The sequence below is a fragment of the Microcaecilia unicolor genome, chromosome 9, assembly GCF_901765095.1.
Source record: "Microcaecilia unicolor chromosome 9, aMicUni1.1, whole genome shotgun sequence".
Lineage (NCBI taxonomy): Eukaryota > Metazoa > Chordata > Amphibia > Gymnophiona > Siphonopidae > Microcaecilia > Microcaecilia unicolor.
In genome coordinates this window covers 124,795,798-124,819,475 of record NC_044039.1, presented here as the reverse complement: position 1 = coordinate 124,819,475, position 23,678 = coordinate 124,795,798, and the positions used below count along the sequence as shown (strand labels likewise).

General features: G+C 41.2%; 1 protein-coding gene across 1 annotated transcript in view; it reads right to left on the bottom strand.

The window, feature by feature from the left end:
* Positions 1-23,678, bottom strand: part of RAD51B (RAD51 paralog B) — a 1,398,038-nt gene that overhangs the window by 591,588 nt on the left and 782,772 nt on the right. The window contains exon 10 of the mRNA XM_030213870.1: positions 18,279-18,357. Within this exon, the coding sequence (XP_030069730.1) occupies positions 18,279-18,357 (79 nt within the window). The remainder of the gene's footprint in view (positions 1-18,278; positions 18,358-23,678) is intronic.

The following is a 23,678-nucleotide window of genomic DNA, read 5'->3' as shown; positions in this document are numbered from 1 at the left end:
GAGAGTACTTAGCTTTTAGCTGAAATCGAGGTATGCATAGTAGAGACCAATTGTCTCCGACATAGATCCATGTTTTGCTTTTAGCTGTCTCAAGGTAGGCTCTCTTGATCTCTCAAACACCATTCCACCTTCCCAAGAACAACAAAGTTGATGTTTTATTAGCTTACCATCTTGTCTGATCTATCCCATTCAAAGTTATAGCATGCCGCTGCACAGTGGCGTACCAAGGGGGGGGCGGTGGGGGCGGTCCGCCCCGGGTGCCAGTGGGTGGGGGGTGCTCCGCTCCCGCCGCCTCCCATGGCCGTTCCCGCGGCGCCGCACATTAAAAAAAACCGGCGAAGCAGCGTCGCAGGCAGCGCCTCGTGCCCTGCTTGTAAAAAAAAAAAAATCAAATCTCCTCCTTCCTTCTCCTCCTCGTCTTGACGTCGACTCGGGCCTTCCAATCAATTTGATTGGAAGGCCCGAGTCGACGTCAAGACGAGGAGAAGGGAGAAGGAAGGAGATTTGATTTTTTTTTTTTTACAAACAGGGCACGAGGCGCTGCCTGCGACGCTGCTTCGCCGGTGGGGAAGGAGAGGGGCGAAAGGGACTCGGGTGGGGGTGTTCAGAGGGGAGGAGGGGACTGGGGTGGGGGTCTCAGACAGGGGAGGGGAGGGGAGAAGGGGACTGGGGTGGGGATCTCAGAGGGGAGAAGGGGAGGGGAGAAGAGGACTGGGGTGGGGGTGTTCAGAGGGGAGAAGGGGACTGGGGTGGGGGTCTCAGAGGGGAAAAGGGGAGGGGAGAAGAGGACTAGGGTGGGGATCTCAGACAGGGGAGGGGAGAAGGGGACTGGGGTGGGGATCTCAGAGGGGAGAAGGGAAGGGGAGGGGAGAAGGGGACTAGGGTGGGGGTCTCAGAGGGGAAAAGGGGAGGGGAGAAGGGGACTGGGGTGGGGATCTCAGACAGGGGAGGGGAGAAGGGGACTGGGGTGGGGGTGTTCAGAGGGGAGAAGGGGGCTGGAACTGGGGGCTGAAAAAAGGGGCAGAGAGAGGGGACAGATCCTAGATGGAAGGGGGAGCGAGAGGGAGGGCAGACCCTGGATGGATGGGAGAGGGAGGGCAAATGGTGGATTGAAGGGGCAGAGAGAAAGGGCAGGCAGTGGATGGAAGGGACGGCAGAGAGGGCTGACACTGGATGGCAGAGAGAGAGAGAGAGAGAGAGAGAGAGAGAGTGAAGACAGATGCTGGATGGAAGGAAGACGGTGAAAAGAAGATGAGGAAAGCAGAAACCAGAGACAACAAACTGTAAATAAAATATATTTTTTTATTTTTTTTGCTTTAGGATAAAGTATTGTAGATATGTTAAATGTTTATAATAGAACATGTAAATAAGGTAATCTTTTTATTGGACTAATTTTAATACATTTTGACTAACTTTCGGAGAACAAAACCCCCTTCCTCAGGTCAGGATAGGATACTGTAACAGCACTATACTGTACTGACCCGAGGACGGAGGTTTTGGCCTCTGAAAGCTAAATGTATTAGTCCAATAAAATGGTATTATTTTACTTTCTATATTTGTTTTATTTCTATTTGTTAATTTGTAAAGTGGTGATTGGTACTTGTTAGTTTTTTTCAAATTTACATCTGCTGTCTTTATATTTTGCACAGTACTAGGGGACAGTTTCTGTTTCTGTGGTGTTGCATTGTATGCAGAGTCTGGCATTGGGGGTTCAGTTTAATTTTTGTCTAAATAGAAAGTTTATGATTACTTATTCTATAGTGGATTAGGGTGTATCTGTGTTTGTGAAAAAGACATGGCTTTCAGTTGGCATTGACTGTGCAGGATCTACGATCTGTACTATTCTGTCTGGTTTAGTTTTACAATAGGTGAATTGATGTTCTAGTGCTCACTGTAGTGTTTAAGATGCTTTCCTTTTCCTTGTGTGACTCGTAGAAATGACTGCTTATGGTATGGTAGAATTGCTCTATAGGTCCTGAGTGTTTTGTATTCTCGGCATGCCTAGTACTGGATTTGGGGGGGGGGGGGGTGTTAAAAAATGACCGGCCCCGGGTGTCAACTACCCTAGGTACGCCACTGCCGCTGCAGATCATATAAGATCATCCAGCACTACTTTGGATTCTGCAGATGGGCAAAAGGGAGGTGTCTTCCTTCCTCCCCCATCAATAATTCTTCTATTTGAAATAGAGGAGTGTGGTAGCCGTGTTAGTCCACTCTTAAGGTTATCAATAGAAATCAAACAAAATAAAACATGGAAAAGAAAATAAGATGATACCTTTTTTATTGGACATAACTTAATACATTTCTTGATTAGCTTTCGAAGGTTGCCCTTCTTCGTCAGATCGGAAATAAGCAAATGTGCTAGCTGACAGTGTATATAAGTGAGAACATTCAAGCATTGCTATGACAGTCTGACAGGGTGGGAGGATGGGGGTGGGTAGGAAGTATGCATGGGGACATCAAAGCATATCATTGGTATTCTAACAGGGTGGGTGTGGATAGGTGAGGGGAGGGTGATCAACAGAGACATACAGCTTTATGGTTTATAATGGGCTAGGAACCCCAGGTCCTTGTTAAGTCCTTTCTGTTGGGTGTTAAAATATTCAATCATTCTGACTTCAAAGGTCTTACGTTCTTGTATGGTTTTAAAGTTACATTTGAGGATTCTCACTGTGAAGTCACTGGTGCAGTGTCCTGGTCTTGTAAAATGTTGCCCAACAGGTGTGGGAACCCTGCTGGCACCAGCATTGTTTATATGATGTCTATGTAAATTGAATCTTGTCTTAAGCATCTGGCCTGTTTCTCCAATATAGCATCCTTCATTACATTTTTTACACTGAATGATATATACCACATTGGAAGATGAGCAAGTGAAAGATCCCTTTATGTTGAATATCTTTCCTTTGTGGATGACTTTGGGGTCCTGTGAAATATTTTGGCATAGTTTGCAACTGGATAAATTGCAGGGAAGTGTGCCCTTCTGTTCCTTTTCAGTCTGTGAAGGAAGTTTACTTCTGATTAGCTTGTGTTTTAAATTGGGTGGCTGTCGGAAGGCCAGTACTGGTGGGGATGGGAATATCTCTTTCAGTAATTCATCCTCCTGGAGTATAGGTTGTAGATCTCTTATGATTTTCCTCAGTTTTTCCAGCTCTGGATTGTATGTCACTACAAGCGGGATTCTGTCTGTGGATCTTTTCTTTTTGTACTGTAGCAGATTCTCCCTGGGTGTTTTGAGGGAGGAGGCAATATTCTTGGAGATTATTTTGGGGTTGTAGCCCTTCTGTTTGAAGGATTCAGTCAGGGTTTTAAGGTGTCTGTCTCTGTCCCCTGGGTCAGAGCAGATACGGTGGTATCTTGTGGCTTGGCTGTAAATGATGGATCTTTTTGTATGTGAAGGATGGAAGCTGGAGTTGTGGAGATAGCTACATCTGTCTGTGGGTTTCTTGTATACAGATGTTTGTATACAGCCATCACTGATTGAGACCGTGGTGTCCAAAAAATTGACTTTTTCTGGGGAGTAGTCAATTTTGAATCTGATTGTAGGATGGTATGTATTGAATGTAGAATAAAATTGTTTCAGAGTTTCTTCACCCTCCGTCCAAATCATAAAAATGTCATCGATGTACCGGTAGTATTTTAGAGGTTTGGTCTGGTGTGTATTCAGAAATGTCTCTTCCAGCTCAGCCATAAAAAGGTTGGCATATTGGGGTGCTGTCCTGGTGCCCATCGCAGTGCCCATTATTTGCAGATAGATATCATTGTTAAAGTGGAAGTAGTTGTGAGTTAAGATGAATTTGATTAATTTTGTGATAGTTTCTGGTGAGTATTGATGGTCCAGTGTGGATTTTTTTAGGAGTCTTCCACATGCAGCTATGCCATCCGCATGTGGAATGTTGCTGTATAGTGATTCTACATCCATCGTGACCAGAAGGGTGTTAGGTGGTAGTTGCTTGATATTTTTCAATTTATTCAGAAAGTCTGTGGTGTCTTGTATGAAACTGTTAGTTTTGTGTACGAGAGGTTTCAGAATTCCCTCTATGAATCCAGATATTTCTTCCGTGAGTGTGCCAATACCTGATATGATTGGTCTGCCAGGGTTTCCCAGTTTGTGGATCTTGGGTAGCATGTAAAATGTGCCTACGGAAGGTTGATTTGGTATGAGTTTCTTCAGGTGAGGTTGCGCTTGTGTAGGAAATGTTTTGATAAGGTCTTTCAGCTGTTTTGTGTAATCCTGTGTGGGGTCCTCAGTTAGTTTCCTGTAGTATTTATTGTCTGAGAGCTGTTTGTGCCCCTCTTCAATGTATTTTTGTATGTCCATAATTACCACTGCGCCTCCTTTGTCTGCGGGTTTGATGATAATGCGTTCGTTAGGTTGTAGGGTTCTTATGGCCGCTCTTTCTGGTGGGGTAAGATTGTACAGAATTCTTTTTTGTTTGTTGGAGAGTTGTGATTTAACCCTATGTCTGAAACTTTCTATGTAGTTATCCAGTTTGTAGTTTTGTCCCTCCTGTGGGGTGAAATAAGTGTTCTTCTGTTTAAGGCTGTATTTCGGATCATTTGATGTCTCTCTATTGTGGAAATGTGCTTTAAGACGCATTTTTCTGAAGAATTCTTCTATTTGAAATGAAACAGCCAAGGAGAAGGGGGCCTGATAGGTAGTGAAGAGACTGGAGGGTGTCAGGGTGTATAGACAAGGCAATTGTCCTGGGTCCCCATACCACATGGGGCCCCGAGTCTACCTGACCCTGAATAAATTATGCCCTGGGTATCAGCATGTCTAACACCTGTCCTGAATACAGGGTAAAAGGAAACATTGTGGCCCATATCGGGTCTTGCATTAGCCCCCAGAGGGCTATAGCTTGGGGAGGTGCAGCTATGTTTTTGGAATTGTTTAATACAATTTGTGTTAACCCATTTAAATGTTAAGGAGCTGCTCTGCTTGAATTTGCATAAGACACAGCTTATTTATATTTTCATTATGTCAGTCTTTGTTAATCTTGCTTTTATATTAACACAGACTAACAAGTGTGCTAAGGCAAATGTGTGTTAATGGTCTGTCAGATTTAGCATACATTATAGTACATTGGCTCTTATATGATTAAAAAAAAATGCCCAGTAAACATGAAAACATAAGATGAAGACAAAAAAGGAACATCATTCTAGCACATATTCCTTTATACAAGCAATTCATTCCATTACTAGCACTCTTGAAAGTCACAACTTTCATAATTATGTAATTTTAATGCAGACCAGAATGGAAATTTAGAAAATATATATAAAAGAAACCCCGGCACTCAAGTGTGGTTGATTCCTGAGTATTCAATTTTATGTAAACTATATTGATATCATTTTTCACAACCTCCAGCATTTTTTTACATTCTAGTCAGCAAGTGTTTCCAGTACAAATGCCTGTGAGAGTGTTCCAGAACCTACAAACTATTCAGAAAAATCATGGCTTATTTTACATGCTTTATATAATTACAACACAAAAAGAAAATAGTTAGAAATCTACTTTTGGCCTTGGAGTAACTAAACCTCATTTTCATGTGAAGCTATATTTTCTTCTAAAGCCAGAAGGACAAAAGATCCTGTTGAATAAGAGTCCTCTTTTACATCTTTCTATACTTCATTTTATGAAGAATGGATGTCTCTTCAAAGTGCTCTTTTTAAGATCATACTCAAGATTATTTTAGCTGTGCACTACAAACTGTATTCCAGCTCCTTTTGTTTCAGTGTATGTTCTTAAGTTATGAGATGTAAGACACTGGAGGAACAAAGAAGCAATTCACATGAACAAACAAAAGGGGCTTAAAAAGCCTCTGAATGCCTGGTCATTACCATGTTAATGGCATACACTCAAATCTTTGGACATGTCAGAGGTTTTACTAAGGACAAGCAGTTTCACTTTTCAATTTATTGCAACAATAGTGGCTTCTTGCATGGCAGAAATTACAGTTTGTGAAACACCTAAATACCTTCATGGCCTTTCTTTCAGCTTTATGCTCTAAAAACCTCTATGGATTAGAAAGCAAATGACCTGGTCATTTTCTTTGTTATCTATTTATATTTTCAGAAAAGAATACAAAGGCTGGTCTGGTGGCAGGTTAGTTGTGCTGAACACTGCCATGCGGAGCACTAGGGTGTGATTCCTGAGCCTCCTTTCTGCTCCCATTTCTGCCCAGAGCTGTGGATGCTCTAAAGGCAGAAACCAAGAACCTTGGAGGCAAGGAAGTCATACTGTTTATAACTGCTGATGGTTAGTGGCCAAGCTCAGAATTCATTTCAACCGGGATCCAGAGAGACCTGTGGTTTATGCCCATTGGCTTGCGTTTGTCACTGTACTGGTTGGACAAAGTTGGAAACACAGGAGCCAGCTCAGTGAGTAACAGTGGGTACTCAGAACTCCCAATATTAAACGAGCTCCTTATTGTAACCAGGGAGGGGTAATTGTGTCTCGCACTTCCGCTCATTTTGCAATGTTGACAGCTATGGTTGGGAGGGGGTTATAAAACAAAACATATACTCAGGTAGTTGTGAACAGAGGAGGCGTGGCCTATTGCTTACTGCGGAGAGAATAAATATCCGCCAGAAGGCAGAGAACTCTAGACGCCCCACGGACAACAACAAGAAATGAAATAAAAGTGGGAGGGCGACCAAGGATTCCAAAGACTTAATGCCGAATGCTTTTGAGAACTATTTGATGAAGGCAAATCCTCAACAAAGGGAGGTCGTTAGAAAGACCGTTGTGAAGGTGAGCGTGCTTCATTGTCTCCTCTGACACAACGCTTGTATAGAATGCTCCAACGTTCTGAGGCTTCCTGGAACCTTTTCCACGGTTCCAGGCAGCCTCAGAACGTTGGAGCATTCTATACAAGCGTTGTGTCAGAGGAGACAACGAAGCTTTGCTTTTGGTTGCATATGATAGAGCAGCACAGCGCAGCTTTGTACACGTTACCTCTTTTAGCAGTTTTAGTGCTGGTTTTTCACCTGACCCACAAGGCATTTTTTCTTCAGATAATACTAGACCCCTGACGCGGGCCTCATGGCCGAAACACGTCACGTGTCGGGTCAATTGTGCTATTGTTAATAAAGACCTTGTTCAGGAAGACACTCATTGTGAGAGGACTTTTATTGGATCCACTGTTTGTTTTACCTACCGTTGGTTTTCCTGTGGAGAGCTCACCTTCTGTGGGTGTTTGCTATGAAAAACTCTAGGTATACAACTGGTAGGGAAAAAAATGATTCACTTTTAGAGTGTAATTTTCCTAAGCTCAGTATCCCCATAGACATGGAATGGGTGAAAAACTCTGGTATATTGCATTTAAATGCTAAACAAAGAAACAATTTGTGTTTTATTTCTAGATAAATGTTGGTTTAAACTAGGTAATAGGCCTTGCACTCCTCAATATCTGTATATATACTTCTGATATGAAGGTCAAGAATAGCTAAGCTTATCTCTTTCTGCACAGTTGATAAAAGGTTGCCACATCATCACATACATATGAAGCTGATTTGATCTCTGATAAGAAAATGATCCCTCAACATGTGCCTATCAGAATCAGCTCAAGCATTTTTTTTTTTGGGGGGGGGGGGTCATGAAATCATTTTTTTAAAATAAAAACCTTGCAATAGTAAGTACAGTCAGCCACCTAGAGGACAAGTTGTCAGTTTAACTTTATGGTGATCTGAACAAACCATCTTAATAAATACACTGATACTTGTATCCAGTACAGAATTTCTAAACTTAAACCAGAAATATCTTGAATCTAACTCTATTGAATCTTTCTGCTGCCAACTTATATTTACAGGTTAAACGTATATGGCTAATGTTACTAAAACGAGTTACTGCATTAGCGTGCATTGATGCTATTAATGCATATGGGGGCTGATGCTTTTTTTTTCCTTCTGAATTCATCCCTCTCCGAACCATTATTATACATTCTTTCTTTTTCACAACACTTTACCCAACTTACACCCTCTTCCATTCCCTACCTCTACCACCTTCCTCCCTTATCCTTTCTTAGTCCACCTCTTTATATATTTTATTCAAATGTTTTATCCATTTTGTGCTATCTTGTAAATTTGTTTTATTATGTAAGCCGCATTGAGCCTGCTACAGGTGGGAAAGCGAGGGTTATAAACATTACAATAGAATATAATACAAAACTACCACCAGCATTAACATGGGGTTAATGCCAGGTTTATACGCACATTATACAGCGCCAAATGCTTGGAGGGCTTGAGCACCAGTATTAATGTGCAAACTAAAGATGGCCACAAATTGTATTTAAATATATGTTAATGAGGTCAGTGAGTATTCCTTCCCAGTGCACAAACAAAAGCACTGCAATGCACAGCAGGAAATGATGGCCCATAACGCTGAGAATTTACTGCCAGGTCAGGGGCAACGTATAAGATTTTCAGAAGATTTCTTGTCAATCTCTCACATTAAACTGCAGATTTTGTCTTCTTTTGAAAGCAGAAGGAAACCCATGCAACTTTAAGTGCTGATAGTGAGAAACAAACGTGTTTGAGTTTGAATACAACGGAAAGTGAAAGCACATATTGGCGCTATCAATTTTTGAAAGATTAATATTTTAAAGTGCAAAAGACCAGTGCCAACATGTGCTTGAACTTCTGATTTTGTCTGGACGTGCACACAAGAACCGCACTAGCTGCAAAACCCTTGTCCGTATGTGCCAGCCACATTCTTCCCCTTGCTTTGAGTTTGTTAGCGCAAATTAAGCATGCATATCATTTGCATATCGTTCCTTTGAGCATCATTTAGCTATTTTTCTGCGCTGTTGTTGCACTATGGGGATTTGTGTTTTGGGCTTTAGCGCCTGGCTTTGAGCATCAGCCTCATTATTAGTAAATAGGTCCTAATGTATCTGAAGGTCTTAATATATATGAAGAATAACTCTTAACCAGGCACTCATATTTACATGCACATTATGAATGTAAATGTTTAGAATAATTATATATATGTGTATATATGCACACATATGTGGGTAAGTACCAATATTCTGCCTAAGTGCTGTTCTTACATAGTGGGTACTTCCAAGGGCGCATGCACAGGGGCAAAGCATGGGCAGAACTCAGACATGTCTCCCACTTACATAGTTGACTTACAGAATACTATAAGGGCTCTGTTTACTAAGATGTGCTAGCGTTTTTAGTGCGAGCTAAAAATTAGTGCACACTAAAGTTAGAAACACCCATAGGAATATATGGGTGTCTCTAGAAATTGCATGCGCTAATTTTTAGCGTGTGCTTACAACATTAGTGTGCCTACAGCACAGCTTAGTAAACAGGGCTCTAAGGGGTCCTTTTACTAAGCTGCCTGCGATAGTGTAGGCACGTGTATTGGGTGCGTGCCGGGCCAGTTTTTACTGCATCTTCATAAAATGACTTTTTTCAATGAGACGGGAAAAGGGCCTATGGTAAAAATGAAACCAGCGTGCGCCCAAAACCAGCCTGAGCCCTTAACGCTTACCCATTGATCTAGCGGTAAAGGCTCATGCGCTACATGCACGGCAACCGGTTGGTGCGCACCAAGTGCCAATTACCTCCAGAACCGACGTGTGTAGGAGGAAATAAATAAATAATCCAGCCACGCGTTACAGGCGAGCACCAAATCTGAAATTACCACCAGGAGGGTCCGCTGGCCTGGCGGTAGTCTCATCTGGGCGCACACTGCACGTGCATAGAGCCTACCGTGGCTTAGTAAAAGGGCCCCTAAGTTACAAAACGTCCCTGTTGCACTTAGGTGCATGAACTAACACCAGCTCTATGGCTGGTATAAGTGCAGGTGCCTAGATGTTAGGCATACTGATACCAGCTTACTCGATTGTTCTACAATTGAACGTAACCACCTGGGTTCCACTGTGGAATAGGTTCCTACCATGTGGCCTTGGGGCATCTCTATAGAGGTGCCTAGTTAAAGAATTTTCCCCGAAATAGGAGCTGCAATAAAATAGAACACCTTTCGTGCATGCTAACGCAGTATCACACATTAGTAAATCTAGTCAATGGTCTTATATTACACATTACATTCAACTGTAGACACATTAGACCAGTGGATTCCACTTGATCATTCTCTGGGGATTGCCGAAAGCAGATTACAACAAATGTATAAACTATATTTAATAAACCGTATAAAATACAATAAATTAAAAATAAATCATTCAGGGGCCCTTTTACAGAGCGGCAGTAGGCCCAACGCAGGCTTACGCTCACTCTTCCAGGACTACCGCCAGCCCAATGTGGCCACCAGGGGTAGTCCCGCCCTGAGCGCACGCCATTTCCAGGGGAAAAAAGAAAACCCTTGGAAATGACTTGTGCAGCGATAACCCGGTGGCAGTAACAGCCTCTTACCGCATGGCCATTTGTGCTGGGGGCTTTTTTACCCGCTGCAGTAAAAAGGGCCCTGGCGCACTGGATAAATGGCCCCCGCCGCTAGCACAGGGCCATTTTCCCCTCAGCTTGGTAAAAGGGTCCCTCAATATAATAAAACTTATGCAGCAAGAACAGTTATAATAATCAACACCATTTTACCAGCTCGCCCTCACTTTTTAGTCTCACTAGGAGAGAGGCCAAACTTTTATCATAAAAGAACCATAACAATATAAAATAAATAGAAATAACTAAATCAAACAAATATACCAAAATGTCAGCATAATTATGAGTCAGCGTTTTCAACCTTCTCTGGGAATATACCTTAATGCACCTGCTCTTCAGTATCTCAATAGTGTATGCCTTGAGCTAAAAAGTCTCCGCTTGTCTATAGTATCTTTGAAGCAGAAAAAAGCATTTTTCCTTCATGCTTGCTGGATCATTGCCAGGAAAAATAGCTGCAGAGAGAAAATACTTCGGCATATTTCGGCCGAGATAAACAAGGCTCCCGATAAAGCAATAGTGAAACAAGCACTCTGTAGAGCCGATATTGAGCCAATATTACACAGATAAGTGGTTCAAGCCTTGAAATGTTTTCTTAGAATGTAATTTTGAAAAGACTGTTAAATAAATGAAATTAAAAACTACAGAGGTTTTTATGACATGTCGAAGCTGCTCAGGTGAAAAATGCTGTTCAAATGGATCAGGCTTTAAAAACAACCATATAAATTGGGACCCTGAGCTTCTGAAGTCTTTACTTCCATTTATAAAAAATAAATATTTATAGAAAGTACACTATAAAGAGTGCTGGTGATAAGATTTATATCTGGTATTAGGGTTGTTTGAGATTTTCATAGAACCAGATTACAGCTTTAATTATTTTAAGATCATTACTATACTATGAGGTCAAACTATTCAACAGGAGAGAAGGAATCAAAAGCACAGTGGACAAAACACAGCAGAAAAGAAGCACAATAGGCATCAAGAATTGGTGTGAAAAAAACTGAATTTATTCAAAGACCCAACACAGGCCGTGTTTCGGGAATGTGCTTGTATCAGAGGTCTGCAATAAAAACGTATATAAATTCTTTTAACAACTTTTAACAAAAAAAGCAACATGCATATATGACTTTAAAAAATCACATGCATAATATAACATAACGTAGTAAATGACATATCTATTTAAAAATACGTGGAGGGGCATTTTTGATATGTCTAAGTCAGACTTTGGACGTTTTCCCCCAGATTCTAAATAGCATGCCTAGAGATCCGTGCTGAAATCCATGTGGCTTCTATAACAACACACATAACTTAACAAGATTAATAAGCTAATGAGAACTGTTACTAGCAATTAACAAGCAATAATTGGTACCAATTAGAATGTACATGTGCAACTCGCTAAGTGTATTCTGTAAAAAAAAGTACACCAAACTTCTAACGTGCGCAGGCAAAAGGGGTGGAAATGGTCTTTTCATGGGTGTTTGAAATTTACAGGCGTAGTTATAGAATATGGCCCAGTCTGTATAAATCTATGTGTTTGTGATTTACGCCACATTTTCGTTGGTGTAAATGGATGTGCATAGTTTTAGGCGCTGAAATATCAACTAACCCTATTCTATATGCCACACCTAAATCTAGGTGCCTCTTATAGCATACGCTTAGTCGGCACTGATTTCTGGGCTGATTTTTTAGGCGCCATATATAATAGTCCCACATCCAAATAGGAAATATAACCATTTTCAAAACAGCAAAACATCTTTTTTTTTTTTTTTTCAAAAATGGCCCCATGCTAGATGTTTTTCTGCTCTGTGAATTTATCTTTTTGGTCCAATTTTTGAAAAAAAAAAAAAGTCCAAGTGAAAAATGCAGAAAATCAAGGCATTGGGATGTAGGAGGAGTCAGCATTCTTAGTAGATTGACCACACAGACATCCCAGGAGAGCAATGGGGCACCCTAGGGGGCACTGGTGTGGACGTCATATAAAAGCTCTCAGGTATACATCTCACCGTTGCTCCCTTATCTTGTCTGCTGAGCCCTCCAAAACTCACAGCCCCCAACTGTACACCACTACAATAGCCCTTATGGGTGAAGGGGTCACCGATATGAAGTTGTAGCCCTAGACAGTTTTGTTTTGTTCCATTACGGCTGTAAAATGTCCAAGTGTTAGGAATACCCTAAGCTTGCCCTAATCCCGCTCCCAACGTGCACCTGGCAAGCCCCCTTGTGATTGGGATGCACTGCAGACAAATTGCATAGATAAACAATTGCAAAAATAAGTTTCAAAAATATCGATTTGGACATTTTGAGAAGAAATTCATCCAAATGCTGCTTTATGACACTTTTTGGATGTTTTTCTCCTTCGAAAATGAGCCCCATGGTAACATAGTAAGTGATGGCAGATAAAGACCTGAATGGTCCATCCCATCTGCCCAACTATCACATTCATTATCAATTCATGATTATATCAACAATGTATATTATGTAAAATACTTGATCATGGCCTTTCTGGGACATAGACCATGAGTCCACCCAGACCTGTCCTTATGTTCCAGCTACTGGTGTTGCTGTTAAAGTCCACTCCAGCCTCTACAATATAGTATGTGCAAAATGTTTAAAAGATTAATTAAACAATGCATGTCTGATGTAAAATTATTACAAGAATACCCAACAAAATGGAAGAAAAACAGAACAATAACTTAAAAATTGGTCCAATAATTGAATAACATAAAAAGAAATGACAACATATACGGAATTTCAAAGAAAGACCATGTATGGGTTTTTTTTATCCATTATTTATATAACTGAATTCATTGATTGTTTAATTATTTTTTATTTGCTTTTTTTTCAGTTTGTGTATATGCTAGATTGTAATACTTTATTGAGCACAACAAATGGATTTATGTGTGGGAATACATGCATATATAGCTGGTAAATTTTACTTGGTTTTATTCCATAACATCCTCATTACTAGTTATTGTTCTCTTTGAGCCCTGTTTACTAAGGTGCATTAGAATTTTTAGTACACCCTCAAAATTAGAAGGTGCTAACCATGTAGACGCCCAAAGGAATACTATGGGCACCTACACTGTTAGCACATGCTAATTTTTAGCATGCACTAAAAACAGTAGCGCGCCTCTAATGCGGCTTAGTAAACATAGCCCTTTGTCTTTCATTTTTTGGTATTCTTGTAATAATTTTACATCAGACTTGTATTATTTATTTATGTTTTTTAATTTTGCACATACTATTGTATTTTAAATAGATATATGTATAATTTTAAGTCATATACATGTTGCTTTTTTTGTTGTTGTTACAATCTTGTTAAAAGCTATTAAAAGATTTTATATATATTTTTATTGTAGACCCCGACACAGGCACATTGCCGAAACATGCCAGGTCTTTGAATAAATTCAGTTTTTCTGCACCAGTTCTTAAGGCCTATTGTGCTTCTCTTCTGCTCTGATGGGCTAAAACTATATCGCATCTTACAAAATATGCCAAAGGCTGTGCTATATTCTGTACGGTGCAACTAGAATGAAGCTGCATCTTGTTCAAAAACTAAAAGATTTTATTTCAGAACAATGGCTTGGTTTCACAGAACTCATAAAATTGGCAGCAAGACAAACAATATGTTATCAATTTTTAATCACGGAACTCTGACCAGTGAGGCACTGTTTTTCACAAAATAACATGGAGCTCCTAGGAGCAAGAAGTCCCTTCCTCATATGTTTATGATAATATTTTCTTCAATGACTTGTCAGGTTTCAGTTAACACATCCATCATCACTATACAGAACTATAACCAAATTTGCAAACACAGTGTGACTTTCCATTCCTCAGCAGCTCAGTCTACTGAGCTTACACACAGTAATGTACGCTTTTCCATTTTTTGTTAAGTGGAAAGAACTTGCGGATACAGCTTGATTCAATGCCAGATATTTCAATATTGCTACAAGAAATTTCCCCAGGAATGCTTAGTAAAGTCTTTATCCTTGACCAGATGTCCTCTCAGTATCTTTGAATATGGGTGCAATACAATATCAGACCAGAAAACACTGAGTCAACATTTCATCTCTCCTAATGCCATGCTTCTCAATCTCCTCTTGGGGGCACACGCAGTCATGTCTTTACCCAGCGTTAAATGCACAGTGATTATGTGATGTAATCAGCTACAACTGTTGAGGTAGTATTAATGACCACATTAACAGTTATTGTGCAATAACTGCCCATGAGTTAAACTGTAAGGTGCATTCCCTACTTCTTTCCAAAAAGGCGCCACATTAAGGCGTCAATAAGGCGCCACATTAAGAGGGCAATTCTATAAAGCAGGCACCAACATATAGGTGCCAAGAATGTGCGTAAATGCCAATATTCTGGCTATGGGCTGTTCTATAACATAGCGCCCAACTAGAAGGGTCATACTTTGAAGATGGGTGTTGTTTATAGTGGAGTCCAGGGTCCCCTCTGATAACTACCTAGTCTCAGAGAAGGGCTATAATATATGGGAAATCCTTCTCTGATATATTTCTACTTACCGTAGGAAATATAACATTTGGACAGATGAAAGAAATAGGGTTTCTGGCTCCCTACACCCACCCCAAAATACCGTGACATAGAAGACAGAAGCTATTTTCCTTTTAGAGGGATAGTCTTTTATTCCAATTTAGATGATAACAAAGCAATCAGGCAATAAAGCAATTGGCCAAAGTAATCAAAGTAACAAATAGCAAAGAAATCAGGCAATAGCAATTTGTTAGGAGAGGGAGAGAGAGAGACCACTGTGATAAAGAGTCACTCAGTTGATCATCTCACCCCTCTCACATGGAGTGGAGTCTGGGCAGGGTGTGTTTTTAGCATGCTAGGAATGAGCAACTCTACATCTGGTGGAAGTGGATGCGCCTAAAATATGTTCACATATTCACCTTCTATGCTGGTATTCTATACAAGAAAGTAGGCCCCAAATTGGTGCCTTCTTAGCATCTAAAAACAGTGCCCCTTTATAGAATTACCCTCTAGTAGCATGGCAAGCAAGTTAAGGGGCCCTTTTACCAAGCTGCGGTAAAAAGGACCCTGTGGTGGCGGTGGCCATTTTTGCCGCACGCCAGGGCCCTTTTTATGCAGTGGGTAAAAAAAGGATGAAAATCAACATGGCCATGCAGTAAAATTGCATTTACTGCATGGCCATATGGGGGGGGAGGGGGAGCACTTACCGCCACCCACTGAGGTGGCAGTAGGGACTCCCACAGTAACCCAGCTGGGTTAGCGCCACGCTAATAACACTGGTCTACAAAAAAACCCTTTTTTTCTGTAACAAGAACAAAACATACATTTTCTGGAAGATAATTCTTCCCTGAATCCAGATCTTATTTCAGAATTTCTGTATCAGCCTCAGTTTTCATGTGATAATGGTTTTTGTAAATGTAGCTATTATATGTATCTGGCAAAATGACACGCTTCTGTTACAGGAGTTCAAAAAAAAACTGTGTCAGTTCACAAAGAAATCAAAGATATAAGCAACATAAGAGTAAAAGACCAGTAAAAGATCATTACAAAAGACCATGTCACCTTCCTTGGAGAAATATTCAGAAAAAATAGCATGTCAGTCACGAAAAACACTCACTTTCGTATTGCAAGAAAGAAGATTCCATCCTTTTAATCTCAAACCTAAAAGCTCAGCCTGTTGCTTCGACAAATTTAAATCACGAACAAGATCGTTGAGATCCCCTTGTGTCAAAAAGTGGGGCACATTTGATTCACAGAGGTCCTGAAAATGATGGGTTGGCCGCTGTCGTGGACAAGATGCTGGGCTCGATGGACCCTTGGTCTTTTCCCAGTAAGGCATTACTTATGTACTTATGCATATCCCCTTCTCTGTCTTCTGCATGTTCATCACTGTATTCACTTCACTCACTATCAAATTCTCAGGAGGCACTGGTACTGGCAATTCTTCACTGTGACATACAGGTCTTATAGCAGATGGTAAGTTAGGATATTGCACAGTTTTCCTTGTTTTCGAGGTGATTCCTGCTATTTTTGTCAGACAGAAATAACAGTCTGTTGTGTGATCCGTTGGTTCCCGCCAAATCATGGGAACAGCAAAGGGCATGCAACGTCTTCCTTTTAACCAGCCTGTCAGGAGTGTAACACACATCAAACAGCAAATGTGGGGAGCCCATTTGCGGTCCTGTTCACCAACCTTACACCCAAAATATAATTCGTAGCACTTTTTTACAAGAGGATTAAGTTTTCGTTTTTGTGATTTCAGAGTAAACTCTCCACAGATATAACAAAACGAATTTGGGCTATTTGCACAGGTACGAGGCATTTCTTCTGAAATGACACAAAACACAAACCTTCACAAAAACGTAGAACTACAAGCAGTCACTTCCAACAGCAATTGTTGACTGAACTCTCAATGCTGAGATACAGGTGGCAACTGACGCAACAGAACGTGTTTGAACATGTTCGAGCATGACTCATGGGCAATGTTGCCAAACCTCCCTTATTTTCTGGTGGTGGCTTTCTAAACTAAGGGTTTTGTATTGTAATTCCTAGTATATTTCAATTGTTTTTCCAACAATTACAACTGCTGAATTAAATTAATCCACAGCAGCAGGGCCACCGAGAAACTTGGCCGAGCCCGGGACAAGGCCGCCTCGCCCCCGCCGCAGCCCCGCCCCTGTGGTCGCCACTCCCCTCCCCCCTCCGAGGTCGCTGCTGCTGCTGCTGCTCCCCCGAGGGCAGGATAAAGGGAGGGAAGGAGACTCGAAGGGAGGAGTTCCACTTCACAGGGAGGTGAGAGGGAGAGTCGCACCGCGCGGTGATTTAAATACAGGGGGTCGGCCCGGTGGCAGACGGTCAGAAGGCGGGTGGGACTGGCACCGGGCCCCCCCTTGAAGGCCCGGGCCCTGGGGATTTTGTCCCCACGCCCCCCTCTCGGCGGCCCTGCACAGCAGGGTACCAAAATGCAGCGTTTTCAAGGATTTTTATAAAAAGGGTAGCGTGTCACAAGAAAACTGAGCCCGATAGACAAAAACTGATTTCATTTTCGAATTCAGCACCCATGACTTACCTAAGAACACCATTCACATTCTTTGTAACAAAAATGCCGTTTACCAGTGTAATTACGGAAAAAATTTCCGTAACGCTAGAAATGGTGCGTGCTCGAAGTGGAATTCCCACTGGTGGCCATATTGGGCTGCTAGTAGTTCCAGGCTGCTGAACGGCAACCCTTTAGTAAAAGGGACCCTAAGTGTTTATGGTCATTAACTGCTGTGTTAACTGCTTATTTAATAGAGGTCTAAATGAACTGGATTCACCCTAAATAAAATATCTAGACTTTAACCTGCTTGACAGTAATAGTGCACCCCAATTACAGCTTACATGTATTGTAAATGAAGAAAAGCCTCCTTTATCTCTGGTTGCCTTATCTTGCTATACTGTAACTTCTTTCAATGCAATATTTCAAAATAGTACAAGTCTTTTTTTTCTTTTTCTGTATCCACCAACAATTTATTACATTTTAACTGTTTTTTAACATTTACTTTTCAAGGACCTCAGTTGCACAATCCGTACGGCGGCGGTTCATTTGTCAAGAGACCAGCATACTCTCAACTCTCTTAACATGCCATTGCCTCTCCAGAGGTCCAAATTATTTATCCCTTTTATTCATTATTCATTGTTATATGTGTATTTGTATTAGTGCAGCTCCACACTAACATCTAACCCATGCTAGCTGCTTAACACAGTTTAGAAAAAGGTCCCCTTATTTACGAAAACCACCAACACATTTTTCAATTGCATTATGGAGTTCCTAGCATATGCTACATAGCACCAATAACCTATCTCAAATCTGATTCAAATAGAACAGGGCTGTATCCTACCTTGAAGAACAAGACCAGAATTTTGGATGGTGTAAGAAAACACAGAAAATGGAGCCAAAGGTGACTTTGCCACAATAATCTGTAAAGAAAGACAACATTTAGAAAGTGTGTTATATAAGGCTAATATTTCACATGTCTATTTCTCATTGCTATGCTGATATTTTTTGGGTTTGTTTTGTGTTATTATTGTTTTGTTTTATTTATTTATTTATTAGGATTTATTTACTGCCTTTTTGAAGGAATTCACTCAAGGCGGTGTAAAGAATAGATCAAACATGAGCAATAGACAATTACATCAGTAAAAATATTCAAATAACAATACAAAGTATGGCATGGTATACTACTTACAATGTCAACACAATACGTAATAGAACATTTAATTGACTGTAAAGGGTAAAGCAAATATGTAACATATAGATAGGTAAGAGAGTAAGAAGGGATAAAACTAAGGTGACTGATTTAAAGAAAGTTGTACATGAGGTCAGAGAAATGGTTAATTATCTCAGCTAGGGTAGGTTTATAACTTTTCAACTTATGTAGGTTTTGGTCGATTTGTCCAGCTGGAGGTACATTAAGGGTAGGTAAGAGTAAAGCCAGTTCCTCCAGGTTTGCTGCATTGCCGGGCACAGCAGGTGCTAAAACAAGGTGAAGATCCAAAGGGCCTTCGAGGGTGTGTAGTGGGACAGCTAGGGTGCTGTAGTGTGTCAGGGAAGTAGTAAGACAGCAGGTTGTTGTTGCAGGGCAGGAATTTCCTCGGCCTGCAAGTACTGCAGAAGCAGCTGAGGATGCAATGGAAGGAGATGACTCTCTCTTGGAGGAGCAGCAGCAGGACAGGGTGATGGTGATGAGTCTTCACATGAGTGAGATGATATTATTGGGGTGGGATAGTGTAAGGTGGAGGGGATTTCAGAGCGAGTAAGGGAAGAGATGGGACATGTTTCAGGTAGCTGGTCGTTGGGAGGGGATTGGAAGTGCACTTGATTAACATCATTTACAAAAGTACCTTTTATCTAAATGTTATTGGGATTTATGAAGCAGACAGTAATTATGTTGTTTATTATATTGTTTTACATTTTACTGTTTATTATATTTATGTAGATGCTGATTATCTTATACTATGTATGCGTTCTCCTGTAAGTACATTTTGTGTATATTTTTTATATATTTTATTTTTGATTGTAATTCATATGTTTTATTAATAGTCCCCTGAGGCAGGCGTTGTTTATGCCGAAACATGGCCCCTGTCGGGTCAGACTGAAATAAAGGACTCCTGTTGTCTCAGTCTTGAAGGCCCAGTTGTGCTTTTTTTTCTTTGTTTTGCTATTTATGTATACTGTTTTTCCCTCTCTGGTTACTTTGTGTCTGTCTGAGAGCAAAATAATATTCTGAAAATGTAACAGAATGGGATGAAGCAAAGCTCTGGAGAAAAGTAGTAAAAAGACACATTGAATTCGAAAATTGACCAAATGAGTCCAGGGGTACCAGAGAAATAACTGTTCCCCCTTCAAACAAAAAAAATAAAAAAAATTCTAGCTCATTGCATTTCTATGGAAGGAGTTTTACCTTCAGCAGTATAGAAACTTACGTACAAGTGAAACATAGCAGAGAATGGGAGAGGCAGTTTCACAGGAGGGATTTCCTATTTTTCTCATTCCCACTAAACTGTCTTCTCTCCCCTCCAAAAAAATTTCCTCCTACCTGCAGTCTTCCACATCTATAAAATATCTCTCTGCAACAGTCCTACAATCCTTGTAAAGTGCTCCACCCAAAAAACTCCCCTCTCCACACACAACTGCCACACCATCTTGTAAATTGCTCCATCCTCAAAAACTATTCCAACTGTCCCACCATCCTGCAAACTGTACCCAAAACCTACCCCAACCGCCATCTTGCAAGCTGTTACCACAACCAAAAATTACTCCATAACTGCCTTACCTCCCAAAACTACCCTCCCATACACCACAGAAATGATTTTAAAAAAATCCTTAACTGGTACTGCGTTTTAAGTTATTAAGAAAACATATGTCATTTTCTTTATTGTTATTTCTACTCTGAAAATTTCTTACTGAACTGTACTGCTTTCTTCTTGGTTGATAAGTATATTGCCAACTAGAATCTGTTGCCAAGGGCAAGACTAGAATAGGGCACTAGCAAAATAGGGACATATGAGAAAGGCAAGGACAAATCAAACTCGGGTATACATCTAAAGTATCACATACCATGTAAAATGAGTTTATCTTGTTGGGCAGACTGGATGGACCGTACAGGTCTTTATCTGCCGTCATTTACTATGTTACCACGTTACTATCTAGGGTCTAAAGTGTAAGGGAGTCCTGACCAATGTCTTCAGGTCTCAGGAAATTAGGAATAGCAACAACCATCTGGCTTTTTTCAGGATTCTGCTGGTTTTTCCATTCATATTTAGAAGTTAGAAGTATGGCTAACATGACTGGACATTTTTCATAGTTTAAAAACTTTATCTGCAGATCTCCAATCCTCCCTGCTATGTGAGTGAACCTGCCATCTCTTTTTCTAGAGTAACTAGCAGCAGAGACTGTGGTTTGGATCCTGCCAATGGGAAGGCTGTGAGATAGAAGCAGTGGAAGGCCGTTCTAGTCACAGAAATGAAGGTGCTGAGCCCTATGCTGTAAAAATGAAGGGCCTGATATTCAATGGATTTATGCTCCTTAGAGAGTTATGAGGGCAATTCTATAATACTGTGGCTAAATATAGACGCCTAGAGGGCGCCTGATTGAAGCATATTCTATAAAGGAAAATAAATGCTTACTTTCCTTTATAGAATACGAGGATAACAGGTAGATACCTATGTATAATTTAGGCTGAGCACTTATTCCAGACATAGAGCTGGTTTAAGTGCTAACCCCTAACAGCTTATAGTATTCTTGTAAGATACATACATGTGAGTCCCATTCAAATTTTGCCCATGTGTATGCCTACCCTTAAAATACGCAGTATGCAAAATAGAATAGAACTTGGGCAGAATAGAACTTGGGCAGAACTTTGGCATTTATGCATATACATGCAATACACATGTATATGCACATAATTGAAATATAAATGTTAGTACTGACTTAATAAAATTACCCCCTGCTTTTAAATCAGCCTCTTTAAAAATTTACTAGGATTGAGGAGCATAGTTATGAATGTGAGCTGCCACTAAGATGTGTTATTTTAACACTAACTCGTATTTTAGCATATGTCCCATTTTGTGCAATGAGACCTAGTTACTAATAAATACAGTGAACAGTAAAATAACACTTTAACAGTAGCCCAAGTTGATAAATTTATATGTTCCGAGGAAGTTATGTTCAAAATTTCACTAAACTCTCATTTATGGTTGGGGGGGGGGGGGGGGGGAATTAGCAGCTTAGCAGCGATTTTAAGCACTAGGAGGCTCATAAATTTAGACAAATGAATGACAGGCCTAAATTTACAACTGACAATACACGCATTCTGCATCTGGACTAGCTTGCTACGCACACTGTAACTTAGATCAGTTCCTTATCTCTGGCTTAACTATATAAAGAACTTGCCTTGAGTTTAGCCAACCATTAAATTATCCCAACTGACTCTGTACCACGCATCTTGTTCCCAACATATAAGTGCTCTTGATCTGTTAGCTATATGGTAAGCTGTATTGTAAAAAATCTTTAGCATCATATCTATGTTTGTTGAATGCTCTAATGCATTCTAGCATGCAAGGCATATCATTAGTATTATGCTAACATTGTATCATCTCTGATATTTAAATTCCGGTGCTGTTAAATGTGTATATTTTTGATACTGTTTCATGGTAGTTCTATTTTTAGGTTTCAATTTACAGTTTTGAAGTTTACCTCATTTATTGTATTTATGTTTATTCTTGTAACTTTTACGTTAAACTGTACCTGCTGTACACCGCCTTGAAGAATTTTCAACCAAAAAGTTAGTTTCCTAAAGGGCACTTTTACTAAGTTGTGCTAAAAAGTGGCCTGTGGTATGAATAGCAGGGGGCTTTCCCACACGCTGAGGTAACGTTTAGCACAGCTGCAAAATGGCCACATTTCCTATCTCCCCCATTAATGGCCACGCACTAATTTCCCAATTAGCACATGGCAATCAACACAGGAACCCTTACCAAAACCTATTTACTAGGTGGTGAGGGCTCCCGGACACAAACTAACCATATGCTAATCAGTTAGCGCACAGTGATGGAGCTACGTTAACCGATCAGTACTGGGCATGCCTACTCTCCACCTCCATACACGCTCCCAGCACTAAAAACTATTTTAACTACTGTGGGATGCCTACCACAACTTAGTAAAATCGCCTCTAAGTTTGGCTGAAAATAGGGCACGACTTTAGGAACCTAACTTATGGGCAGATGATCGAAAGCCCCGCTCTGTTCCAAACAGCGCTCTAAAAATAGCCCCTATGATCAGAGATAATAGCATGCAAATTTAAGCACACTATTCTCTCTGATCATGGGGTAGAAGTGCAGGAGGATTGTGCCTGAGCATGCGTGCTTAGGCACAATCCTCCCACACTTGTTTGACAGGTCTGGGTTGTCAAAAGCCCAGACCTGCCAAATACAGGGGCTGGAGATCCATGGGACCACCAGACCCAAATACCCCCACCCTGACCCCCCAACACATGTTTCTCCCTCATATGGTGTGAAGCCCCACCCAGCGCATCCCAGGATGTACTGGGCAGGGCGCCGCCATTTTTTAGGATGGAAGAGGAGGGAGGCCACCTCCCTATTCCAATGAATGTAGGGGGTGGGGAAGGGCCGCTATACCACCAGGTGGGGGTGATTGACCCGCAGCCCACTGGGCCACCAGAAATATCTGAGGGAATGCTAGGGGGGGATGGAGACCCACCGGATCTCCAGCCCCCCCGGACCTGTGTCAGGGGGAGGAAGACAGAAGGTCCACTGGACCTCCAGCCCCTGTGTCGCTGAGGGGGGGGGGGGGTTTCGGGTTGGGGTTCCTACTAGCATGCAAATGCATGCTGGACAGGGCTCACCATTCCTCCACAATGGTCTGCAAATCCTAACGCCAACTCCGAGCTGGTGCAGGGTTTGCCACGGCCAGCGAGCCAATGTTTGGTGTGCTGGTCGCTGATCATTGGGGAGGAATAGGTTTAACATGCATTTGCATGCTACTTGCGCTAAGAGCCCTGTTTTGCATGCATTTGCATGCTAGGTGTGTTCAGAGCCCGCGAGAGCATAGTTTCACGCGCTGATCATGGGGCAGTAGCAAACGCAGGTGCTAGTATGGCGCTAACAGCCTCTAGTGCCTGCTTTTGCTTCTGATCATCGGCCCATTAGGAACCCGGCTGCTTTTGAATATCAGGCCACGGTTTCTGCATGTGATAGGAAATGGGAGAGAAATTAAACCA